Here is a 22,701-nt window from a genome sequence, read left to right on the forward strand (position 1 = left end):
TAGCCCAGGGTACTTACTGCATGACTGACCTCGGTTAATAGCCGAACATGCGCACGTACTTTAGACTTTTTATTTATTTATTTATTTAATCATTACTTATAGACCTATGTTCATAAGGGGCGTTATAGGAGGCGGTATGTTATATTTAAGAACCGTATGTGTTGCATGTGTTATCCTTTGCAATTTTATCTTTGTCTTGTATATTGGCCCTGTTTCAAATTTGCATTACATGAATCAAGCAATCAATCAATTTATCCATTAATCAATCAAGACATATCGTGCAATTTGTTTTCATTAGTTCAATTAAATCAACCATTGCATCAGTCAATTAACCAATCAATGAAAATCAACCGCAACTCAATCAATCAATTAATCAATCAAATAATAGCCAATCGACTTATCAATCAGTCAGTCAACCAATCAATTAGTCAATCAACTAACCAATATATCATTCGCCCAATCAATCAATCAATCAATCAATCAACAAAACCGACCATAAATCAATCAATTAATCAATATATCCCCAAAGAGGGGGGGGGGGGGTAAATTACCCTCCGAGGACAATCCCCCCCCCCCGAGTGCAATTATCCCCCGAGGAGAATTACCCCGATGACAACTACCCCCGAGGACAATCATCCCGAGGAATTTTGCATCACTGTGACATAATAATGCGAGCATCTTTCCAAATTGCTTTTTACAGAAAATTTCATATATGTTCATTTTCTTAGTTATTTATGAAGTTCATTACAGTCTGTGATAGGGAGGGTTGAGGTTTCCGAATTCTTCCGTAGTTCTTCCATCGAGTAAAGTACAGAATTTACATTTCTTAGAAATTTAACATTACATTGCGCGCAAATGAGTATGGGATTTTATGGGCTCGTAGCCATCTCTCAATGTGTCAGATCGATTTTCGCTATTAAATTCTGATTGTCCACGGGGGATAATTTTCCTCGGGGGGGGGGGGGGGGGTTGTCCTCGGGGGTAATTCTCCGCGGGTAATTTTCCGGGGAAAATTGTCCTGGGGGGGGGGCGATTACCCAGGGGCCAATTGTCCTAGAACCCTTCATGAGTGACAAATGAAAGAAAGTCCCGAATTTTATTTGTAATGATTGTTTTATCCTGAAATAACTGCAAAACTTTTTAATTTACTTTATTTATTTTATTCATTCATGGTTTATTGAAATGGAAGCCGATGGCTGAACTGCTCACAACTTAAATAATATGTAGGCCTATTTCAAAACATGCAGACACATTCAGTATAACTCCATGTACAATAACATATACGATAATATGACATGACAGGAAGTCAAATATATAATGAACATGTAAACAGAAAAATTAAGGAGAATGAGAACGTCAATCATATCTTTAATTTTTTTTTCATACATGATATGCAAACAAAATAATTTCGTCTTATAAATAATTAACGTTATTATGAACAAAATAATATCAATCATATTTCTCAGTCATAAATGCAACACACTTTCCGTAATGAAACTCCATTCTAAAAACAGAAAGATTATTTCTTTGATTCAATTTCATTATTTTTTTTCCTATGTAATTCTAATGCTGTCAGAATCGAAGCAATAAGTGTTTGCTAAATTAAGACACACAGCTTACTCCTACCCCTCACCCACCTCTTCGTCCTTCACCTGAAATTAAATGGCTCAAACTCTTTTCATTCATATATCGATTGTAGTACGAATTAAAAGCAAGATCAAATCAAATAAATTTCCCACAAGTAAAAGGCATAAATCAGATAACCATCGAATATAGTAAAAACATTGCTAATATGGCAAAACAAATTAAAACAAAATTGGAATGTTTAAACAAAAGACTTTGAGTTGTATTTGCTAAATAATTAATTACATCACAGTTATCTGATGAATTTCGTTTTGATATAACTTATGACATATTTTAGTTTGAATTCAAAAACAAATTTTGCATTGACAATCTTGTCTTGGCACCAATATAAAATATCATTAAGGTTTTTTATATCATTTAAGGTTCGTTCAGGAATGACGCGGTAAACCGCGGCGTTTATTAAAGTTTTTTGTGAGGCCTATACATAGTGCAATGACAATGACAAATACAGGAGAGTGAAACGTATTACACTAAACTCACTGTAATAATAAAAGAAAACAAAACCGCCGCGGTCTACCACCGCGGTTTACCGAAGCGGTTTACCGAAACGGTTTACCGAAACGGTTTACCGAAACGGTTTGCCGCGTCATATCTGAACAAGGCTTTAGGCCTACATGCTGTCGAGAATAGGAAGATGGACCTAAATTTCTAACTGACTTATTTTCGCCGAGCTTGATTACTAATGAAAGCATCATAACAAACTCGGGTGCTATTGGCAAAGCATGGAGTATGTGACCATATAGTTCGCGCATAACCTCAGAAGATCGGTATTGAAGATTTTGAATATGTGATACCGCCAATGAACACCAACATAAAATGACCTACTGACAACATTTTCCTCGTAATCTGGTGCGAAATTTTGAAAATATTGACCACAAAAAAATATTAAGTTACCAATGGGATTCAGGAAATCTTTATTTTGAGAGAAGATGCAATCATCTTTTTTGTTGTAAAACGTGATGACAACGGATTGTATGATAATTTTCCTTTGCAATAATTTATAACATCATAATACCTTTGAATTGGGGGGGGGGGGGGGTTCTCGAGCACGAGTTAAGGATTCATTATTTTTATCAACTCATTGACTTTTTCTTCAATTGGAGTGCATTCCAATCCTACATCGAATTTTGAGATCGCTATATTGCAGGAATTCTTTTGCCGATAAATTTCTACCAACTGTAGTCTAAAATTGCTGCCATCCATTTGGTTGTGATTGTTCTACATACATTTCTGTAGAAGATGAGAAATCATGGTTCGAATATCACTTTCTAGATATTTGTTTAACCCTGTCTGCACTATTTTGGCCAGGAGGGATTATACCTCCCTGCAAGGTCACTGACAGATGGTTATCTCATCAAATCAGCTCTCAATCAACATAAATTATGAAAAAGGGGATCATGGAGAACCAACGGGTACCGCTTATGCATTGTTTGCTATATAGAGGGCGCAAGTAGTTACAAGTATAGTGCAGTCCCGCTTAAATGTGCGCGAACTTTGGACACCTCATCATAGTGACTAGCTTTAGGTCTTATCTCTCCTCGATGAGGATCTTGTAATTCTGAAGGACACGCCCTGCGGCTGTCTCAGGAAGGAGCTTCAGCAGGTTCTCCTCGGAATATTCCGGAACCTTTCGAAAGGTGTAGTTCTGCAGAAGCCAGGTGAAGATGAGGAAGAGATCTGCTTTGGCCACGGCTTCCCCGAGGCAGCTCCGACGACCAGTACCGAACGGTTGAAAGCTGGATGGATGTAGCCGGGTAGTACCGCTCTCATCCAGAAAGTGCTCTACGAAATAGATACATAAACTTAGGATGGTAGTATATGGCGGGCCAAGCAGGCCAATACTCGTACAACGTACATTGTGCAACCTCTACGAGCGCAACAAGGCAGCGGTAGTATAGCTATACAGACAGCATTATATTTTCAGAAAAGAGCGGAGTCTGAATTGATCGGCAACATATCATTTTGAATGAAGGCTCACAGCTACATGTATAATCATACCGAAATCATTTAGGAAGCTATCTAGAAGGAAAAAATACGCTTTCTGATATAATTCTTTTGAATTAACTTTATGTCATATTCTGATTTTCATAAAAATCAGTATTTTGTATACATTCTATGTCCTTCCGATAATGTATATATATCTTTGTAAACCATACCCTTCCATTCTAAAAAAAACTAATACATATGGAATAGAATATACAGTTTTAGATAAATAAAAAAGAATCTGAACCCGATGGGAGAATTTGATTGAGGTGAAAAGGTATTTGTTTGGCCTATTCTGTAGTTGGCCGAATTGTAAACGCCCTTGAAAAATAGCAGAGCCTGCTCACACATATCCTTTAAGTATACATTAAAGCGCCATTGAACTCCAACTTTTCTTTGTACGAAAAACCTAGTGTAAAGCTCCTCATCCCAAAACAAATTATCAAATTCTGTTCCAAATAAACAGGCAAATATCATGTCATTATAAAATCAGTATATCTTTCTTCACTTAAAGACTGAATAATCTTTTCATTTTTTGTTTACAGAATTATATTTCATTTGTAGCGGATAAAGAGCTCGACACTGTACGCTCCATAAATGAATGGAGAAAGTTACTAAGTCCGTTGTTATACATAAGAGCCTAATGCCTCAGTCATACCAACGAACCGACACCAGACCAAGCTACACCGAACATTACATTACATTAAGCCAAACCCGAATAGCCACGAATTGGCCGGTTTGGAGTCGGGGTGAGGTTCAGTGGTGTGACTGAGGATTGATACCTCCGTCAAACCTCAGTCACACTGCCAAATCGACTTCAAACCGATAGAAAACCGGACAGACTCTTGACTATTTGGGGGTGATGTAATGTTTTGCTCGGTCTGTAATATGTCTGGTGTCAGTCTCGCTGGTAGTACATGGGTATCAATCGATTAAACCGACACCCGACCGACAACACCTGACCATACGACGAATAGCCAAGAATAAGTCGGTTTGGAGTCGGTTTGAGGTCGGTTTGGCGGTCTGACTTAGCTTACCCGGTCGGAAAGAATGAGGGTCTGTCCATTCTCTTTCATCGAAGTGCATTGAGTATTGGTTTAGAAGAACAGTGGTGCCTTTGGGTATGAGATATCCACCTGCAAGGAATGATAAAACCACAATGCCTCGGTCACACCAACGCAGCCGACAGCAAAAAAAAGACATTTCCTCCTATCGCCCCAAATCGGTCCTTTGAAGTCGGTTAGGAGTCGGTTTGACGACAGACCGACCAATAATTATATTACATGTACCAGGAAACTCCCAGACTCAGGCGGTTGTGGAGAGTCTTTAAAGCACATCTGTACTAGTTTGGCCAGGAGGGGTTAGTCCTCCCTGCATGGTCAATGACAGGTGGTTATCTCAACAAATCAGCTCTCAATTAACATAAAAAAAGGGAACCATGGGGGACCGATGGTCACCGATTAGACATTGTTTGCTATATTATAAAGAGGGCGCAAGTAGCTGTAAGTAGTGCAGTGGGACTTTAAAGTTAGGGAAGGGGAAGTCGAGGACAGTGAGCAAAGTGCAATGAAAGAGTGCCTCTTCGTTAAACGAACTCAAGGGGTATTTAAAGGCCACTGCTACTTTGCGTCATTTACTGGCGACTGAGCAGTAACGAAACACGAAAACTTAATAACAAAATTCGAATTACGACTACATTTTTATCAAAATAACCTTGGTTAAAACTACGTTGCTAATAGGATTATATGAGGTGTATTGTCGACTACGTGCTTTACACAATAAACACGTTATCTCTTACCTTTGATTGTGTATCTGGCTTGTATTGACAAAGTCTACATTAAACATAAATCAGACAGTCCAACTTTATACAAGCGTTCTACGTGACAGCTAAAGTTCAAATACCTCTCAAACAAACACTCAATGTTAGTCAAGTATTACACAAAATGATCAATGTGGCATATCTGAAGTATACCCATTATTTACCGAAGCTTAAAAGTGCTGACGAGATGACGAGGTAATTCAGGACAGGAAGATGAGAAGGCGAGTCGTTCGAAATCGTTCTCATGTTCTAAACGAGTCGACCAGTCCCCCCCGGCCCCCCCCCCCCCCCACTCCGTGAACGGAGGGATACCATGCGTGTTACCAAAATGTCCTGTAAAGGGGTACTTTTCACGCATCAAAGTCCGGCTCGTAGTACACAAAAATGACTTTTATACACCGGACTTAGAGGGTGTTTTAAAGGAGGGAACGTGCATTATTATGCGTACGCGTACCCTAAATAACACTGAGTGGAGGGGCCGGGCGACCAGTCTGGTTTTTTTATCAACTCGTCTGCTGTCTTTTAGCTCATCTTCTCGTCTTCCTGCCCAAATTATCTCGTCATCCTGTCGGCACTTTTAAACTTTCATAATTTACCCATTAAATACAAAGAGAACGAATACCGTAATTACTCGCATCAGATAATAAGGCTCACTGAAAACCACTTCAAATGAGATAGTTTTGTGTGTGTGTGTGTGTGTGTGAGTGTGTGTGTGCGTGCGTGTGTGTGTGTGTGTGTGTGTGTGTGGGGAGGGGGGTGTCACAGAAATTCGCAGTAAAACACACTGGTAAAGAGGCCTCGCCACATGCAATCATTCCTATTTACTATATAATCAACTATTAAAAAATGAAATCAATACCGTATAATACAATCACACGACCATTTTTAACACTGATTAATATCACCATAACATTACCTTGACATCGAGATGATTTATTTATGTACAGAGTTTGAATGAGAAATTTCGATTGAAACGGATGTTTCCACATGATTAGGTCCCATTTGATCCAAAATCGACTTGTGATGTCTGTGACAAAAAGAGTTTTTTGTATAAAAAAAAAATACTTGTACTGTTTTATGCCAATACTATTAACAACAATGTTTATCATACTATATAGTCATACTAGACACTTCAGAACGCTTGTACAGATGTTTAAAATTGACTAACGCGGTTTCAAATTAAATGCCATGTGTTATGAAGACTATGTGAACAAGAATGTTTTTCAACTTTTTCATAATGCAATGTGTAAATCAGAGCAATGTAAAATCGCCCAACTCACCCGATGGCTTTGATGCATTTTGCTTTTCAATGAAAAAGATTAAGTAATTACTGATCAAAATGAGTATATTTCTGATATGCATAGAAACAAATCCCCGACGTTCACATGAAACTGTTTTTCAAATTAACAAAGTCATCTAAAGTTTATTCAATCAAACATTGAATATTTGCCAATCGATTATAGTTGCCTGGGAATGTGATCTCAACTGACATAAACCAGTATTTGTTTTGATTCACGGACTTTGGAATGCGTTAAAAAGGCGTGCACTACAATATAATGATAACATTTATTATAAAATTGATAATAATAACTATATTATAATGATAATGAAGTAAGCCTGTTTTGGGAATGAGGAAGGAAGTAGCTGATGTAGATCAAAGTGAATGTTATTATATTTTCTGTAGTTGAAAGAGTGAGTAGATGTTTGGAGGAAGTTTGGTTGACAAAGATTTGAAATTTTGAACAAGACAGTATCCAATATTGTATTTTCTCAGTTACTGAAAGCCAATGTATTTCGTGTAATATAAGACATTGTAATATTAGATATAATACAAGGTTTGTACAGCGGTGTGTCCAGCTTACTGTGAAATCGCCACATGAAGACCCCTCCCCCTCCAATAACAACAAATAATAATAATAATAATAATAATAATAATAATAATAATAATAATAATAATAATAATAATAATAATGAATAAATGAATAATAATTTTAAAAATATATAGGCCTAGATATTTATATAACTTTCCGTTTGTTTATGAACTACGCAATACATGCTGTTATGATACCTTCCATTTCCCTCTCCCCAAGCTTCGTGGGGTCGGGGGCGTGCCTCCCCGCTCATGTGGTTAAAATAATAGTATTATAAAAAAAAAGAGGTAGACAAAGCTGCAAAATAAAGAGAAAGAGAGAGGGGTAGAAGATCGAGAAAACAAAATGCGACCTCCTGCACCCTCCGCCTAATCAGTTTGCATTTCCACTTAAGACAGGTGCTCCACACCCCCCCCCCCCCCCCTCCCTCCCCCTCCTCGGTGGTTGAATCACTCCTGGCCCCTCCTCTTTATTCATCTCTGGATACACCTCTGGTCAGACACACTTATGTATTTCCAGGAACGTTATTGTTCTAAATTTGTTACCCAAACTTCAGTCACCTATAACATCAAACAAGGATGACCTAATGGCTGATAAAGTTTCAGTTAAAAGAGATCATTTCTTTGGTCATCTAACAGGTTTTGAGCCAACTTTTTTTGTGGACGTTATCCTCGGACTTTGGAATGCAATTCAAAGGCGAATGCTCTGTCCTGTCCGTTAAGCTGTCAAAGTCAATACACATGACATCACATATGTTTTAATGGATTTCCATGTGCTTGGAGGTGGAGCCACTTTGGTGTATGGTCGGTCTTTTTTTCTTTTCTTTTTTACACATTAGGCAAAATTTTGATTCATTTTCACCGTATATTGGTCAGTGCAGGGGCAGATTTGGGTTTTTGTAAAAGTGAGGAAGGGATTATTACGAGAAAAAAATCTCTGACAAGCATTTGAAGTATGGTCAAGTCTATCACGATCCTCAGTGCCCCTATATCACGAATATAATACAGTGAATCCGTATAAAGACCGCCAAATGGAGACACAAATAGTAGTTTTCATAGACATGTGATCTTAATTATCAGGTACCCTTTAACACGTGTGTTAATGACGAGCATTATTTCCAGAGGAATAAAAAGAGCAGTCTGTATAGATGGGTAGCCCTTCTAAACAGGTGCTCGCTAAAACAGCTTTAACTGTATTATACACTTTGAAATATAGTATAGATAAATCGACTGCTATGAGAGGTCCGTCTGTTTTTTTCAAGGGGACGTCGCATCCTGTCATGACCCCGAGGCGCGCCCGAGAGCCAGTATAGAAACAGCCAGGCAGTGAATATTAAAGCAGTCGATATGTCTTTTATATACCGAATTAACACAACAAAAGATTGGTTAAAACATCACAGAACATCTGTGACACTGTCTGTTAATCTTCGCTGGAAGGATGAGTAAATGTTACAATCATTTGGGAATCGCAGACAAGCACTGTATGGTATCCGCGCTCGCACAAAGTAAATTTTAACACGTAAACCAATGTGGATCTCATCAAAATTTTACTATTTTCCCGGTACCCGGAATCTTTCGGGAATCTTACTCGTGAACTATTAGTCGATACTGGCATTGTTCGATTCTTTACGGGAATAGCTAACATCACGACTCCACTTTCGACCAATCAGATGGCTAGATTTCTAAAGAGAAGTTTATAAACTTTTAATATCGCAGTCACTGCAACTAGATTCCGACCAGTTCTTTGTCATTCGGGCTAATGTTATGTTTTGTTTGGTCTAACGCGTTGTTGTGCCTGTGTGGTGTCGGTATGACTGAGGTATTAAATTGTAAATGTCTAAAAATGATAACAGTAAAGCCTGACATATGGCACGGCAAAACCCGATTTTATTTCTTTTTATGATGACATTAAGTATATTAAATACGCTTCAAATTTTGTATCTAATCGATAACGCAGGGTGCAGTAAAAATGCAGTGATTTTTTTTTTTTGGGGGGGGGGGGGTGGGGAGGGACGGTTTAATACTGCACCATATCTGAAAGAGCCTCAAGTACTTACGGAACTTGGTATCGACCATGGTTGCATGAGGTACGCCTACTGGGCCCACGGTGCTATACCTGATCATCTCGTACAGCGTCGCCTCCGTGTACGGCAGGTTACCGCGGTCTTTGATGACGGGATGACGACCACGTCCGATCTCGACTTCAATCTCGCCCTGGATCTTGGCCTGGACGTCGGGGTACTCCGTCATTAGAGCGATGGCCCAGTAGAGCCTCTGCATCGATGTCTCGATTCCAGCTAAGAAAATAACGAAAATCATTTTAAGTGGAGGCGTAGTGGTATAGTAGTTCATTCACTTGACTCTCAATCTAAGGGTTGAGGGTTGTTATGAGTTAATGGCCTTTTGAATCTCAAAAGATGAAACATCACACGTGGTAGAGTGGGTACGTCACCGAACTGTGGATCACAAGTTCACAAGATCCGCGGTTCGAGTCCCGCCGCGGCACTAATGTCCTTTGGCGAGATATTAATCAACATTTGCCACACTCGACCCAGGTGACGTAAACGGGTACCTGGCAGGAATTAATTCCTTAAAATGCTAGAGCGCCGTAAAGGCAGCCATGGTAAAGCCGAGGTATCAATTGCGGAGCGCCAGGAGTGTAAAGTATGACAGATAAATATGAGCGCTATACAAAAACCCATTATCATTATTATATCAAATGCAGAAGAAATTCTTTGAAAAAAACATTGTGGATTATCCTCCCTAAAAACACAGTAGGCATACAATTATTCGTAATAAACAGGTGAATTCAATTATTCGTAGGGAGTTAACACAGATTTGTGAATTTACAATTTGATTACATAACGCCGGAAAAATTGCCTTTAGATCTTACCCAAGAAGATATCGTTGACTGTTTGTTTCAAATGGATGTCCGATAGATTCTGGGATATTTTCCGATCTTCTTCGCTGTCCATCGCTTCCATTTGAGCGAGAAGCATCAAGTCACAGAAATCACGCGCTTCATCTAAAAAATAAAATCATAACATCTACAGTCAATACTTCCTCTATAAAAGGTTAATCTTCAAGGTCAATGATAGTAGACCAACATAGTCCAAATGTTATGCATACTTTTTAAACAAAGGTTGTTCTTTACCACCCTAAAGCTTGCCCGAGGTTTAGCCGACATAGCAATAAGTCATATATATATATATATATATACATATATCTATGCAGACCGGATTTCGAGTATTGTACTTAATTCATTAAATTTCACTAGATTAATGGAATAACTCGTCACTATGTTCCCAGGAAAGAAAAATACAAAAATGTGGTTATGGTAGTAAACCTGTCTATTCTGCAATGTACTCGAATGGATGGGAGAGTTTCTTCTTCTTAATTTGTTGTATTCATGAATATTGTAATTACGAGGTTGTAGTTCTCAGCCCGGGATCAGTGAAAAGGAACCTGTCAGTTTTCAATAACTTTTCAGTGTGTTTAATACTACATACTGGTTGTTAAGCTAAACCCCTGAAACACAGAGCAGTTTCCGAAGCTTATAGATTGTTATTTGCATTATCTTTCCTTAACATTGTCAGGAATTAATTAAGTGATGACATTATGAGTACGTTGCCTAGATCATTGAAAATAAGTATACGTGTGTATGTAGGATCAAATTCGAAATCATGAAAAAAGAGTCAATAAAACATGACGTCCTTACATTAGGTGATTATATTCTCAAAACGCGTTTCACACGAAGCGTCATTGCGATTGCGTCCATTACTTAAGCTTATCAAGTCTACGAAGGCAATAATACATGCGCTTTGCATTTTCCCTTTTAGTTACTCTTGTACAATACGACGCTTGCACGGCGCGTCAAAGGGCGCGCCAGCAGCTCTTGACGCAGCCTTACGTCAGCACGTTACGACGCCTCGTGTGCAACACTGAAGAGTCCTATGTGCATAATAGTGCATTTCTGTTATTACTTGGGTCCAACGTCTCACGGTGGCGTTGCAGCTGGGGTGAGGTCCATTCCATGTACTTCTGCTTCATTCTCTGGATGTAGCTGGCACCATTGTAAGACAGGAACCTGGCCCATGGAAAGTAGTCCGCAACCAGACCAAATCCGACCTTTTCAGCTAACTCCTGTGACATGGTGATGTATCCCAGCATCCTAGGATCGCTGAAGTCATAACTAGTGGAGGAATAACAATGATGATAACAAGTCATAAGACAAAATAATAACCCTACTATCCACTATCCGATGATGGCAGCTATTAGGATGGTTAATTCTTAATGATGCACGGACACGTGGTGCTATTTGACCAATAAGATTGCGACATCCGCTAGAACCCGCTTTATAACATATACAATTTCGAAATCTATGGTAATTTGGACGACAACGATAGCGATTACGATTTTGATTTGATTTGATATGATTTATTTATTTCTGTTTGATAGTAATGTTGACGACATTGTTAATGACGGAAATGATGAGGATCGAAATGGTGATTACTTAACTATGATGATTATGATGATGACAATGATTGGGTAAATGACCATTGTGATGATAACGATGATAATAATGAGCTGATGATAATGGTGATGATGATGATTATGATGATAATTATGATAATGACGGAAAGTACGATAAGGATGAGGATAATGTTGGGAATAATCATATGAATAATGATGGTGATGATAATGACGATGATGGTAATGATAATAATTGATGGTTATGAAGATGATAATGATCATATGATAATGCTGATGCTGCTGCTGGTGGAAATGATGATGATGGCGACTACGACGATGACCACGATGATGACCACGCATCGTTACCTTTCACTGAAGCACATTTTGGAAAAGACGTTGTAGAGGGTTAGGGTGATCATAAGCTTAGGATCAAACGGCTTTCCAATGTTCTCTTTCAACATTTGTTGTACTTGAGGAATGACACCGTGCACCAACTCATCTAACTTGTGTCCTGTGGCAAATTTTCTGAAGAGAGAGAGAGAGAGAGAGTGGGTGTGTGTGTGTATGTGTGTGTGACAGAGAGAAAGAGAGAGAGGTGGGAGTAAGGGGGAGGAGTGGGGGAGAAAGATAAAAGTGCGTATTTTAGGGACGAGTGTAGATCTTTTAAATGCTAATTAGGACTGACAGGAATCCGGGGAGGCGGCTGCTGGGATGTTTGTATTAGGACCAAGTGTTGGTCACGTGTATATATTGATCGGAATACATGTAGATTATCTTTTGGAATAACATACATATGATGCTTAACAATGAAATCAATAGCTTCACCCGACATTCACAAATTTGTTTGTCATCGTGCTTTAATAATCAGCAAACTCTTACAGGCAGGTCTTGAAAGCCACTGAAGTGATCCACTGCCTCTCGTATTCATACTCCGTAATATCTTTAGATTCCTAATCCAAAACAACGCCAAACTTATCTTAAACTACTAGACTTATCTTGAGAGGGATTTCTGACTTATGTCTTACGACTTGACACCATTTTGAACTGGACACCTTAATCTTTAACCCCTTTTGCCAGCAGCTACAGGGCTAGCTAGAAGTGTTAGTCAGAGAGAAAGGTAAGACATGTGCATGATAGGCATACGTGAGCGTGGTTATGCTTTAAATCTTGGAGCTCCAAAGAATTATTTCGAGCTCCATCGAGCGATATAAGCCAAGTAGAAGAAACTGGTTTTACCTGAAAGCTGAATGGGCCAACTTGCGATGAAGTTTCCAGGTATCCGAGTAATTGCTGAAGACGATGTCTTTGAACCCGTCAGAAGCAATTTCCGCTGTGGGTGTGTGTGTGGGGGGGGGGGGGGTTCAAAGGTCAAAAGAGACACGGCGTTGAGCAAATCAAAAGAGTTTTGAAACAAATGGTGGGCGTTCTGACTACAGGGAGGGTGGCCTCGGGGGAGCTCAAATTCCTCAAAACCGACAAACAAACAAACAAACAAAATCTTCTAGCTCCCACCTCCAAAAAGAAATCGCAAGGTACATGTACAAAAATGAATGTAAGAAATCAAAAAGCCCCCAAAGCCGCAAGCCCCCCCCCCAAAAAAAGGGAGAAAATTATATATATATATATATATATATATATATGTTTAAGTCCAACTTAGAGTTAAGTTCGACTTAGGACCCCCCCTCCCCCAGCATTAATAATGCTCTTCATGCTCTTCATGCATGCATTTATCATTACCCCCCCCCCCCCAAAAAAAAAAAAAAAAAAAAAAAAAGGAAAAAAATTATATATAATTATGTTTAAGTCCAACTTAGAGTTAAGTTCGACTTAGGATCCCCCAGCATTAATAATGCTCTTCATGCGACTCATGCAGTAGGTACCCATTACACCGGAGAGTGGTTATTGTAGATCATTATTTATCCGAAGAACATTAGTGCCAGGCTTGGATTCGAACCCCCAACCCTTACATTGACAGTCAAGTGATTAAACCAATACACCTCGACATTTCTTACCGGAATAAAACTGAGGTCTGCCACTGAACTCGACGTCGTACTTCAACATGGCTTCCTTGATGACCTCCTGATGATTCAAAACCACGACCCATCGGTCCCCGACCCGGAAGCTAAAGACATCGCCATAGACCTTGGACCATTTGTCGAATAATACTTCGCTGGTCGCTGTCAAGTCTATAGTTTGAAGAGGAGATTTTTAAAAATAAGAAAGTATGAATAGAAGCAAGTGCGAATAGATCTTGAAAAAAGTACTGACTAGTATGATCAGTGGCGTAATGAACAAAAAAGTTTTTTTTTTTGGGGGGGGGGGGGGCTGGCAGACAAAAAATCCGCATCACCCCACTCTTACATGCAGGCCCCTGTACGATGTGTCTCAATTTAGTATTTCTGTGTTTCTGAGTGGTCTAGGCACCGTGCATTACAAAATTAAAAGATCACTGCGCACGCACGCCGAGTAGCCGAGAAGCCTGTTTCAAATCGAGCAACGCTAGTTTCCATGCAATCGAAACCGGGCTGACCAGATTAAACTTAAAAAAAGCAGAAACACGAAGTTGCAAACCATCCAGAGACTCCTAATAAATTGCGTTACTGATTAATTAATTAAATCATTACAAATCTTTATCCTCAGTTTTCTTATGTATAATTGATTTTTCTTATAAAATTAAAGATATGGCGTATACTGAATGAACGCCATTAAACTATTACCTACAACAACATCAACATGCAGGCCCCGCTGAACGTTTTTCAAAGTAGGTGGGGGGAGGCTAAAGTATTTACGATCAGGTAGAGTGTAGTGTAAATTGGCGTGGGGTCTAGGGGCATAGCCCCGGCAGGGGTCAAGAGTCCCCAGAAGCTCAGGGGGTATGGGCAGATGAGCATATTTTGATACCTTATTCATGACACTGGCTGGTCACTAATTGGCGTGGGGTCTAGGGAGCTGAGCCCCCTGAAACTTAGGGATTTGAGGCATTTTATAACGGTCATTGAGCATCCAGGGGCCCGCCTTAGGCCCCCTGGTGGGGTCGAGGGGCGGAGCCCCCGGAAGCTCAGGGGGTTTAAGCATTTAATTACGGTCAGATGAACATATTTTGATACCTTATTCGTGACACTGGCAGGACACTAATTGGCGTGGGGTCCAGGGGGCGGTGCCCCCAGAAGCTCAGGGTTTTGGGGGCATTTTATAACGGTCAGATGAGCATATTTTGATACCTTATTCATGACACTGGCTGGTCACTAATTGGCGTGGGGTCTAGGGAGCTGAGCCCCCTGAAACTTAGGGATTTGAGGCATTTTATAACGGTCATTGAGCATTCAGGGGCCCGCCTTAGGCCCCCTGGTGGGGTCGAGGGGGCGGAGCCCCGGAAGCTCAGGGGATTTAGGCATTTAATCACGGTCAGATGAGCATATTTTGATACCTCATTATTTTGTGACACTTGCAGGTCACTATTCTTTTTTTCTTTCTTTCTTTCTATTTCTCTTTAGTATACTTTTTCAAAAAAAGTGGGGGCAGAGCTCGAGTAGGCCTCTAAATAAGCATATTTCTTGCCTGACTGTAAATTTAGGAATTTGTAATTTGCCAACAAACGCATAAAAAGTATAATTTACTAAAGATTGAGGAAAGATCTCGGAAAATTATGTCATTTCATCAACATTTGTAAATCACCGGTATCGAATTAGAAATAAACCACGTTTGAATTGTATTTGGGGGGTATCTGCCCCCAGCCTCCCCCCCCCCCCCCCCCCCCCATCAGTACGCCATTGCCCCCCCCCCCCCGATCTATTCCTTGTTGGCGGGGAAAATCGCAACTAAACTCCCCTACCTATCTTCTTTCTCTCTTTTTTTTTAAATTGGAAATTAGTTTAAGTATTAGAAAAATCAGAAATAGAATTGATGAGAAAGTTATATAGTTGTTTTTATCGAGATCAATTCATGTAATAAGATGGGGAATCTCCAACTGGCATTTAAATGCGATGTCACACGTACTCGTAACCCATGTCACACACTCCAAGGATAACTCCCATTTGATTTGTGCACACAATAACTCGAAGTGTCGATTTTCTGGATTTTTTAAAATAAAGGAACATATATTTATTCACAGGGGGACATATTAACAAGTAAAAGAATATCTCCCATAACAAATTACAAACACATGCCATATGTAATGTCACTTATGATGACATAGCCATAATGATATGGCTTTGCCATCAAAAGTGAGAAAATTGTATTCTTTTATGGAAATGGGAAAAAGAGAGAACGATAAAAGGAAAACATGAGAAAGGAAAGAGAGAATAATTTAAAAAGAGAAGAAGATAGAGGATGGAGAGAAAGGAGAGTGACAGAGAGAGGGAGGGAGAGAAGAAAAAAAGAAAGACAAAAAAGGAAGAACATGAAACTTAAATTTACCCTTACAGATTACATTCCCGATGAGTTGGCCCGACATGTGCGGACGAAAGTACAACAATATGAAAACAGAAGTTCTATAAAATTGTCTTTAGGAGAGAAAGAGAGGTTATTTCTAAAATGAAATGAAAAGGGGCTTTGTGACTTTCAAGGAGGAACTAACAATTTCTATCGCTTGTGACGACTTATTTGAATTTTTCTAATTTTTTAAAAATTCAAGATTTTCCTGGGGCTCCGCCCCAAGACTGTCGGCAAAGGCTCCCCCCTGTACCCCATCTATAAAGATAGATCGAAGTGGTTCCCAAGACAACCTTTTGTTGTCAAAAATTGGAGAGAGTGCGAGTTTTATGTAGTTAAAGCTTCTAACAACCACTCCGTTGGACCTTTTATTATTTACACAATGTCAATGCCTTGCTGTCGGCTGCCTCGTGCTCACTGGAGCGAAAAAAGGTAATAGTAATAACCCCTATCCTTTTTATCCAGATGATTCTTCTACCATTCTTGACCAGAAGTGCGTTTCAAACTCAATGATGTGGGCGTCATTCCATTGAATGTTGAGTCCAGTATTAAGGGCGTTTTCTGCTATATGCAGACTAATCTGAGGGCTTTTTTGTGCTCTTTAAAAAGAACACACAATAGGGGCAGTGCAATTTAAATATCAAGGGATGGATAAGAGTTTCTCTCTAAAAAGAAATGAAAGGGCTATTTGACTTTCAAGAGCGATAAAAACTATATAATCCATCCCTTGAAGTTCAAATTGCACTGCCCCCATTGTGTGCTCTTTTCGAAGAGCACAACAAGCCCTCAGATTGAACATTCCATCTCATAAAATTGTCTTTAAGAGGTAAAGAGAGGTTATTTCTAAAGGAAATGAAAGGGCTATTTGACTTCCAAGAGCCCTTTAATTTCATTTTAGAAATAACCTCTTTTTCTCTAAAAAAAAAAATTCTCTCTTGAAAGTCAAATAAACTCGAGAAAATCCTGGGATTCTGCTCTGCCAGGCCCCTCAGTGGATCTGCCATGTTGTAGGGATCCATTAGAAAGCACAATAAGCCCACCCAATAATTAATATATATATTCAAACGTCATAGCGATTCATCCAAATAAAGTAGGGAGATAGAGAGAGAGATCGAGAGAGAGAGATGAAAGAATTATGAGGGAGAGAAAGAGAGAGAGAGAGAGAGAAGGGGAAGGACGTCCTGTGGAAAAAGTATGGTTGAAACAAGATACCATACCACTCTAACCATTTGGACACAATAACAGATTCCGAGCAGTTACAGATATTAAACAAATATATTGATATTTATTTTTGCAATTTGCTGTTGAATATGAGAGCAGAAATCAGTGCAGCGAGCGTGAACATACACTCACACATACACACAATTAACACCCATCGACAAAACAATTTCAGTACATTATCAAACTATCAGTACAGTACGTACGTGTAAAGGTTTAAAATACAGTCCAGGCTTTCCGCGAGCGGTTTCATTGGAATTAATCGAAAAAATGGCTCGGTGTAAAAATGTCAGTGGAAAAAATGTCAGAGGTAAAAATGTCAGAGGTAAAAATGTCAGAGGTAAAAATGTCAGAGGTAAAAATGTCAGAGGTAAAAATGTCAGAGGTAAAAATGTCAGAGGTAAAAATGTCAGAGTTTAAAATGTCAGAGGTAAAAATGTCAGAGGAAAAAATGTCAGAGGTAAAAATGTCAGAGTTTAAAATGTCAGAGGTAAAAATGTCAGAGGTAAAATGTCAGAGGTAAAAATGTCAGAGGTAAAAATGTCAGAGGAAAAAATGTCAGAGGTAAAAATGTCAGAGGTAAAAATGTCAGAGGTAAAAATGTCAGAGGAAAAAATGTCAGAGGAAAAAATGTCAGAGGAAAAAATGTCAGAGGTAAAAATATCAGAGTTTAAAATAAAAACAAAAGCATGTGACAAGTTTGTTATGTTTACACCCGGGTTATATATCAGGCTTATTGAAAAAGAACAGCGAGGGATATTCTGCAGTCGTTATTTCACCGCTGACTTATTGTATTGTATTAGTTAAGTCTTATTTTGAGCGTATACCAAGGTTGTAACTTGTAGAGGAATCATGTACTTTGAAGAATGCTATCAGTTGTCTGATGACCGCTTGCAAGGCGTGAAACTCGGAGTACACCATCCATGTCCCATTAGTCTGCCTTATTCAATATTTATATACCGGTATATTATGTTTTTGTATAAGCAAAGGGTACTGGTACACTAACCAAACTTCTAGGGAAAAAGATTTCTAAAATCGATAAGTTTGGCCATGTTTTATAGGCTGAGTTGTCGCTCCATGGTGTAATCATTAAAAAAAAAAAGGAAACAAGGTTATTTAATAAAAGGATCATGCGACAACTAATCATTGTGATTCAAATTGATGCAAGGATTTTTTTGAATAAGCAATGCTTTTCACCAGAATCTTCTTTGTAAAAACGACTTTTACAAATATCAGCCATGCAAATCTGCCACTGTGTTGTAAGATCACTTTCAGATTAGGAGAAGTGTATTCTGTAATGAGTATTTTACATTGAATGGAACGTGTCAACTCTGTAAGCATGGCTGAGAATTGTAAAAGTTGTTTTTACAAAGAAGATTCGGGTGAATAGCAGTGCTTATTCAAACAAATATTCGCATCAATTTGGATCACAATCATTATTTGTCGCTTAATCCCTTTTAAAGACCTTGTTTTCTTTCTCGTTTGCAAGGGGAGAAGAAGATATGTCACGTTAAAGACATCATAAAGATCAGTGTTGTATGCGTATATATTATATACACAGGCCAGTAACAGCTATGTAGCTTGTAAATTTGTAAGAGGGAAAATGCTGATTGAAATGATAATGATGAAATAGCAAATAATCGAGGAGTATCATAGGTACCAATTCAATGGATATTTGTATAACAGAGAGCCCCCGTTGGGGGGGGAAGAGCCCCCGTGGACAAAAAATTAATTTGAGCCCTGGTTGTAGAGGAATCATGTACTTTGAAGAATGCTATCAGTTGTCTGATGACCGCTTGCAAGGCGTGAAACTCGGAGTACACCATCCATGTCCCATTAGTCTGCCTTATTCAATATTTATATACCGGTATATTATGTTTTTGTATAAGCAAATGGTACTGGTACACTGAGCAAACTTCTGGGGAAAAAGATTTCTAAAATCGATAAGTTTGGCCATGTTTTATAGGCTGAGTTGTCGCTCCATGGTGTAATCATTAAATAAAAAGAAAAGTCAGTACAGCCCCCAAAATAGGATCAGATATCTATGAACCTTCCCCCTCCTACTTCTCCTTCGTATTTGAAGATTGTTGGACATTTTAACTGCGTGGCAATGTCTACTATTATATGTAATTTCCAATAAATGCATATTTCCGACAATTCCACTTTCTTGAGGGCTTGGTATTTTGATACTCTGAAACAAGCAGAAAGCCATGTTATCAATGCTAACCGCACCATCACATTCCCGAAGTGCGCGCGTTGCAATAAAATATTGTCGATTACTATTGCGGTATAAAATAGTCTGGGAGAAAATCAATAAGCAGCTTTGTTACTCCGATACAAAGCAGAAAGCCGCCCATGTTACATCAATTAAAGAGAAGGTTGAGTTCTGGGGAAAGGTAAAAAAAAATTATTTGTGAGCGTTCAATGCAAGTGTGAAAGAACATCAAAGAAAAAAGTTATTCCCTGAAAATCTATTTCAAATGACTTCATATCCCAGATATAACAAGTAACATCTTTGTATGCCTGCCCGATTTGTATGCCATATGTTTGTGTAGTCCCATATCAATATCTTTCTGTGTACAGTGCTTGTTACTTTACCAAGACTGGGCCAATTTTTTTATCATTTTGATGACTCCAAAACCTTGCACTACACACCAATACTTACATGTTTATGCTAGATGATTAACCTTCTCTGATTGCTTCCCAAAAAAAAAAAAAATTCAAAATCTATTTTCCACATTATATTATCTTCAGGACATGTACGATATACAACACATCCATTTAGAAAGGAATATAATAGACTAGCCCATGCAGTAGCTGTACGTCTTGACATTCTGAGTGATAAAAGTGCTGAGATATTATGACGGCACTCATTTGTTTTGCTTGTACCTCTGACATTTTTACCTCTGACATTTTTTCCTCTGACATTTTTACTTCTGACATTTTTACCTCTGACATTTTTTCCTCTGACATTTTTACCTCTGACATTTTTTCCTCTGACATTTTTACTTCTGACATTTTTACCTCTGACATTTTTACCTCTGACATTTTTTCCTCTGACATTTTTTCCTCTGACATTTTTTCCTCTGATATTTTTTCCTCTGACATTTTTACCTCTGACATTTTTACCTCTGACATTTTTACCTCTGACATTTTTACCTCTGACATTTTTTCCTCTGACATTTTTTCCTCTGACATTTTTTCCTCTGACATTTTTACCTGGCACCGAAAAGATACCCCTCGCTAGCGTATAAAAAAAAAAATACGGACATACGGGTATCCAGATTTTTCGCTAAACTGGATATACGGTTATCTACTAGCGTTACTGTTAGTGGCCACTATTAAAGGCCAATTAATGACTATAAAAAACAAATATGCTCTTCCTGGCTATTTGGAAATGTGTCAGTTTGCAACAGAAATGGAGAACGCGCATTTTGTTGAAAATCATGTGATATCACGAACATTTATAACTCACTTCATTGTATGGAATTGTAAACAAGTCATGGTTTAATTTTATTTGGGGGGGGGGGGCTGGCCCCCCCCCCCCCACCACCAGTATGGACTATGAATATTGTCGAGAGTAAATATAACTTGGGGAAAAGAATGATTGTGTTTGATGAATGGGAATAATATGATATTGACGAGTCTGAATAGAACGTGGGAGGTATGTGTTTGACTATGAGAAATAGACTTTATTGAATATTGCCGAGTATGAAAGGCTTTGTTTTTGACCAGTAAGAATAACATTTGAATATTGTCGAGTCTGAATAGAACTTAAACGATATGTCTTTGGCTATGAGAAATAGACTTTGAATATTTACGAGTATAAAAGAGCTATGTTTTTGACGAGTATGAATATAATTTTAGTATTGATGGGTGTGATCAGAAACTGAAAAATATGCGTGGAAGATTAAACTATGCATTGCATTTGAATATTGAAGACTGTGTATAGGCCTATAACTTGAAAGATATGTAATTTGAACCTTAACGAGCATAAATAGGCCTATAAATTTGAAGAGATAGCTTAGTACTTTCCTAATCCAAAATATGAAATACCTTATCCGAACTGAAAAATGAAATGGATGAATTATGTATCAACGGAAAGCTTATAATAAAGCCATAGATTACAATAATATCAGATACAAATAGGACGCATTAAGAGGCTTGTTCGATCAGATATGCAGCGGTAAACCGCCGCAAATCTGCGCACAACAACAGTCCTACGCGCATTCTAGCGCGTTATAAGATACAGAAATAAGCGTATTACCCTTTACGGCATCATTTTAAAAACTGGAGGTAAAACATGACGGTTTACCGCGTCGTATCTGAACGAAGCCTGAGAATTTGGAATGCGATGGAGATGATGATGACGACGACGACGGCGATTATGATAATTAATTGTTTGTATTATGAATGGACCTACCGAAAACATTTCCGATGATCGGAAGGCCTGGGGGTCCGGGTGGAAAGCGATGTGGTCTCCTCGCGTTCTTTACGAGTAGGACGATGATGAGGACGATACCCAGAATGAACGTGGTCCCCACATTGAGATAGCCATCGCTTGCAGTAAACCCGGTCCATTCGGCACTCAGAACCCTGTCTTTCATTGTTGTTATTTTTTCTCAGTACCAGCGTATCATTCGACCTCAACACCTACCAATTGACATGCAATTAGTAGTATGGATAAGTTTATTTCTTGCTCTCTCTCTCTCTTCCTTTCTCTGGCCTTTCTGAATCTGTTTCGTTGTCCTTTTCCCGTTTTTCGTTCTTGTTCTCCTTTCCTCTTCTTGTAGTCATCCACGTTCTTATTCTACTGCAACCTCTTCATTCTCCCCTTCTTTCTCCTCTACTTCTATAGGTTCGTCTTCTATTGTACTTTGGTATAGGTAAAATATTGTGTACTTTTGTCTAAAATCACCGACTCGGGCACATTTGTGAAGTAACTTATACTGCTCAATATCAGATATGGAAGCACTTCCAAAAATAGTTTTAACCGGTGAATTTCCATGAAATTGTAATGCTGTTCTTGTAAAAAATCCCGCCCGTTGAAAATATTCGGACACTACTGGTACGTGGAAAAGTTACCTCTATTCACCAAGAGCATGCGATGTTTGGCCGACATTCTAAGCACAAGTCTCACTTGATTGAAGTTTGAAACAAAATTTTCAGAGGAAAAAGAAAGAATTAAGAAGAAATATAATCAACGATGCCTAGATAGAGTTCGGTGTAAATGACAACGTAAGAAGATAAAAATGCTGAAGTA

At 38.7% G+C, this 22,701-nt stretch overlaps 1 protein-coding gene across 3 annotated transcripts; it reads right to left on the reverse strand.

The window, feature by feature from the left end:
• Positions 1 to 1,700: 1,700 nt before the first annotated feature.
• LOC115918075 (steroid 17-alpha-hydroxylase/17,20 lyase-like) lies at positions 1,701 to 22,624 on the reverse strand. Of its 3 annotated transcripts, none has more exons than XM_030979333.1 (9): positions 21,862 to 22,624; positions 13,802 to 13,975; positions 13,026 to 13,119; positions 12,156 to 12,314; positions 11,300 to 11,508; positions 10,210 to 10,341; positions 9,374 to 9,613; positions 4,665 to 4,763; positions 1,701 to 3,426 (listed from the first exon to the last, which is right to left on the reverse strand). In XM_030979333.1, the coding sequence occupies exons 1-9, from the start codon at positions 22,043 to 22,045 to the stop codon at positions 3,173 to 3,175; spliced, it is 1,545 nt and encodes a 514-aa protein (XP_030835193.1). In that variant the 5' UTR covers positions 22,046 to 22,624; the 3' UTR covers positions 1,701 to 3,172. The 3 variants fall into 3 exon arrangements, with proteins under 3 accessions (XP_030835193.1, XP_030835195.1, XP_030835194.1); XM_030979335.1 differs by lacking the exon at positions 21,862 to 22,624 and adding an exon at positions 17,645 to 17,707; XM_030979334.1 differs by lacking the exon at positions 12,156 to 12,314.
• Between the last annotated feature and the right edge of the window lie 77 nt (positions 22,625 to 22,701).

Source organism: Strongylocentrotus purpuratus, unplaced genomic scaffold (genome assembly GCF_000002235.5).
Source record: "Strongylocentrotus purpuratus isolate Spur 01 unplaced genomic scaffold, Spur_5.0 spur5_scaffold_10, whole genome shotgun sequence".
NCBI lineage: Eukaryota > Metazoa > Echinodermata > Echinoidea > Camarodonta > Strongylocentrotidae > Strongylocentrotus > Strongylocentrotus purpuratus.